Source organism: Triticum dicoccoides, chromosome 6A (genome assembly GCF_002162155.2).
Source record: "Triticum dicoccoides isolate Atlit2015 ecotype Zavitan chromosome 6A, WEW_v2.0, whole genome shotgun sequence".
Classification (NCBI taxonomy): Eukaryota; Viridiplantae; Streptophyta; class Magnoliopsida; order Poales; family Poaceae; genus Triticum; species Triticum dicoccoides.
Window position 1 is genome coordinate 559,437,207 of NC_041390.1, and position 3,556 is coordinate 559,440,762.

Here is a 3,556-nt window from a genome sequence, read left to right on the forward strand (position 1 = left end):
CAACATATATTACAAAAATGTTCATCTATTAATACTTTTTTCAAAAATGCTATCATATATTTGCCGCGAGTTTGAATTATCTTCCACACACCTTTTTCATTTTTGTTCGCGTTTCCTAAAATGCGTACAATACAAATTTTGTTTGCTTTTTAAAAAATGTTTTTGTTTTAACTTTTATGTCGCTAAATTAAAAAAAATCCTGTTATATATTTTCTAAAAATACTAAATACTGTTCACAATCTAAAAAAGTGTTCGTGTTTTTCATAATTTGTTTGTTTTCCTGTTTTTTTAAAATTGTTCGCGTTTTTGGAATCTGTTTGGGGTTTGCAAATTTTGTTCGTGTTAATTTTTAAATCAGAATTACAAAACATCTTCACTTTTCCAGAAATATGGAATACAAAAAAGTGCGGTATCTTAAAACTGCTTGCAATTTTCAAGAAATATTTTTGAAAATGTTTTCCAATCTCAACTGTTGTCTATTCTTATAGATTTCTGCACCAACATTTTCAAGTTGTTGTGTACGGTGTAGTGGCTAATGGCTCGTGGTTCGTCTAGGCGGTCGTGGGGTCGAGTCATGGTACTCGCTAATTATTTTTTTTCTCTCGGAAAGGGAAGCGAGGCAACAGGCGGGTTGCTGGGCCGGCCCTGTCGTGCGTCATGTGCGTCGATTTGCTGACATGCCGCTCCTTGGCCCACCAGCTAGACAAATCCCGGTTGATTTTTGCCAGGGTTTGATTTAGACCGGGATTACATAGTTCAAGGTGCAATCGACCGGGATTTTGACTTGGGGGTTCATTTCGTCGAACCCCTACAAATTCAAGGTTTAAAATGGACTTTTTCCCCTCCTGGGGTGATTACGGTCACGAAGCCAACGTTCGGCCTGCAGGACAGGTTTTTGGACGTTTGGCGTCGTTGCGGCACTGGCCACTGGGCGACGACGATCCGCCAGCTCACTGCGGCTGGCGTCGTCTCGTCTGCCAGCCAAATTCCATATCGCGATCTCGGGTTTCGGGAATCCCGCCCGGCCGTCCATCAACCACGCGCGTCCAAACCAAACCCCACCCCACCCCACCACTCGCGCAGATGGTTGAGTTGAGCCAAGCACAGCACCGCAGTGCGTTCATACCGGGCACAAAGTATAGTGCATTTGGAGCGCGTGGGGGTGGTGGTCCGGTCCGCTAGCTCTGTTGGCCGGTGGCCGCGTGCGGTCAACCGTCCGGAATGAATCACGGAGCCCGCTGCGTCCGTTCCGCGTCCGAGCAAACAGCCAACGAAACAAAAGGAGGGGTAGTAGATCAGCAGCGCAGCGCATGCAGCGCAACGGCGACGGCGGCCTCACCCGACGCGGCGCCCGCGCGGTTTGTTTTTGGCTCCTCCCCTTCCCTTCCTTCCTCGCGACGCCAGGCAACGCGTCTTGGCTTCGGTTCCCGGACCCGAGCGCCCAACCATCGTGCCGCTCGGCCGGACCCAGTAAACAAACAAAACCCAACCAAACCCAACCCGAACAAGTCAAAACGCACCACCACCAAGTCCCAACCCAGCACAACAATAACGCAGCCGCCGGCAAGGCAGGCAGCACAACTGCGGCACCAGCCAGCCAGAGCAGAATATCGATTCCGCAAGTCAATCCTCACCTCCGTCCGTCGCGTTTCCATCCTCCCCTCCCCGCCCCTGGCCACGGCGATGGCTCCGTCCCCTCTCCTCCCCGTCCTCATCCTCCTCGCCGCCGCCCTCTGCCCCCTGGCCACCGGGCAGCCGCCGACGCAGCGCAACGTCCAGACCCGCTTCCCCTCCACGCGCACCCCGGCCGTCGCCGCCCCGCCGCCGCCGATCGTGCCCCCGTCGCCGTCCCCCACCGGCCCGGCCGTCCTGCCCCCGCAGTCCGCCTCCTCGTCCTCCTCCTCCTCCACGAAGCGCAGCGACATCGCCGTGGCCGTGGTGAGCACGGCGCTGAGCAGCTTCGCGCTCTGCGGCCTCGCCTTCTTCCTCTTCCTCCGCCACGGCAAGAAGAAGGAGCTCACGCACGCCGGCGGCAACGGGCACTCCAACCGGCCCCAGGACGCCGCGCTCGCCGGCAAGCTGCCGGAGAGGGCGCCGAAGCGGCCGCCCCGCGGCGGCATGGTGGACGAGAACGGGCTCGACGCGATATACTGGCGGGAGTTCGAGAAGGAGGGCGAGGGCGGCGGCGGCAGGGGGAGGAAGCCCGCGGGGGGCTGGCGCCCGCCGCAGCCGCCGCCCCGGCAGAGCCGCGCGGAGAGGTGGCCGGAGGCGCAGGGGTCGCCGGCTCCCTCCCCGCCGCGGCCGAGGAAGGGCAAGATAGATCAGGAACCGCTCATACCCAGGGGCTCCCTGGACTCCGCCTCCGCGGTGTTCGACGAGTCGCCGCGCCCGCCCAGCGCCAGCTCCAGCTCGTCCTTCTCCGTGGCTGCCCCCGAGGCCTACGCACGGCCGCCGCCGCCGGCGATCGCCGTCAGCTCTATCCCCCGCCCGTCCCCGCCACCAGCCCCTGCCGCCCCACCAAGCGCATCGGCATCGCTGGCGCGCCCGCCAGGAAGAGGAAGCCCGCCACCACCACCACCACCAATGGCCACCACGTCGCCACCACCAGCGCCTAAAGGCCCACCGCCGCCACCAGCGCCTAAGGGTCCACCTCCTCCACCAGCAACCAAAGGGCCGCCGCCGCCACCAGCACCCAGAGGCCCGCCTCCGCCACCGCCGCCCGGAGGAAAGAAGGGAGGGCCGCCACCGCCCCCGCCCCCCGGTGGAAAGAAGGGAGGGCCTCCTCCGCCGCCTGCCTGGGCGTCGTCCTCGAGGCCACCGGCGGCCCCGGGCGGGCCATCCGGCGCAGACGACCTGGCGAAGCTGAAGCCGCTGCATTGGGACAAGGTCAACGTGGCGGCCACCGACCACTCCATGGTGTGGGACAAGCTCACCGGCGGCTCATTCAAGTAAGCAGCTCCTGAATTAAACGCCCCCGCTTCTCATTTCAGTTCACCATTGCCGTAGCCCGTATACAGACGTTTAATTCTCTCTGTGCTTCTCGTGCATTACTACTGGGTACAGTACCGGTCATTACTGATTGCATAGGAATGTAGTGCTAGCTACAGCACGAACAGTGAGTCATGCATGGATGGAACCCTGAACCTTGACGAAAGCAGGACCATCAGGCAGGCATGAACCGAGAAAATCCCACTAGCATTACGTTCTCTGAAACATCGCTCGATTAGCACCCTAGCTGAGTTACTTGCAGCATAATGGTAGCTGTAGTGTGCAGAAACTGAAGATGATGCGCGTAGTGAGAACTGAAAAGGCCCTGAATGCGCAAAAAAGGGGCCCTTTTCGCTGGCATGGCAGCCATGATCGTCGGCGGATTCTCCGATGGGATCAGGAACCCAGGATGTCGCTTTTCCGGTGGACTCACGTCGCAGCATCCTCGAAAGGGCGCCCGACCCAAATCACGGTGCCTTTTTGTGCGCGTATGTTCTCTCTGGATTCTGGAGCCCCTATTGGCAAGCCACGATAAGGACAGACGGCCACCTTTGGCCGTTCTCTTGCG

The 3,556-nt window shown here is 58.9% G+C and overlaps 1 protein-coding gene across 1 annotated transcript in view; it reads left to right on the forward strand.

Annotated features, from left to right (window-relative positions):
• Window positions 1-1,387: 1,387 nt before the first annotated feature.
• Window positions 1,388-3,556, forward strand: part of LOC119317910 (formin-like protein 16) — a 4,321-nt gene continuing 2,152 nt past the window's right edge. Inside the window, exon 1 of the mRNA XM_037592412.1 lies at window positions 1,388-2,948. Coding sequence (XP_037448309.1) covers window positions 1,684-2,948 — 1,265 coding nt within the window. The 5' untranslated portion in view covers window positions 1,388-1,683. The remainder of the gene's footprint in view (window positions 2,949-3,556) is intronic.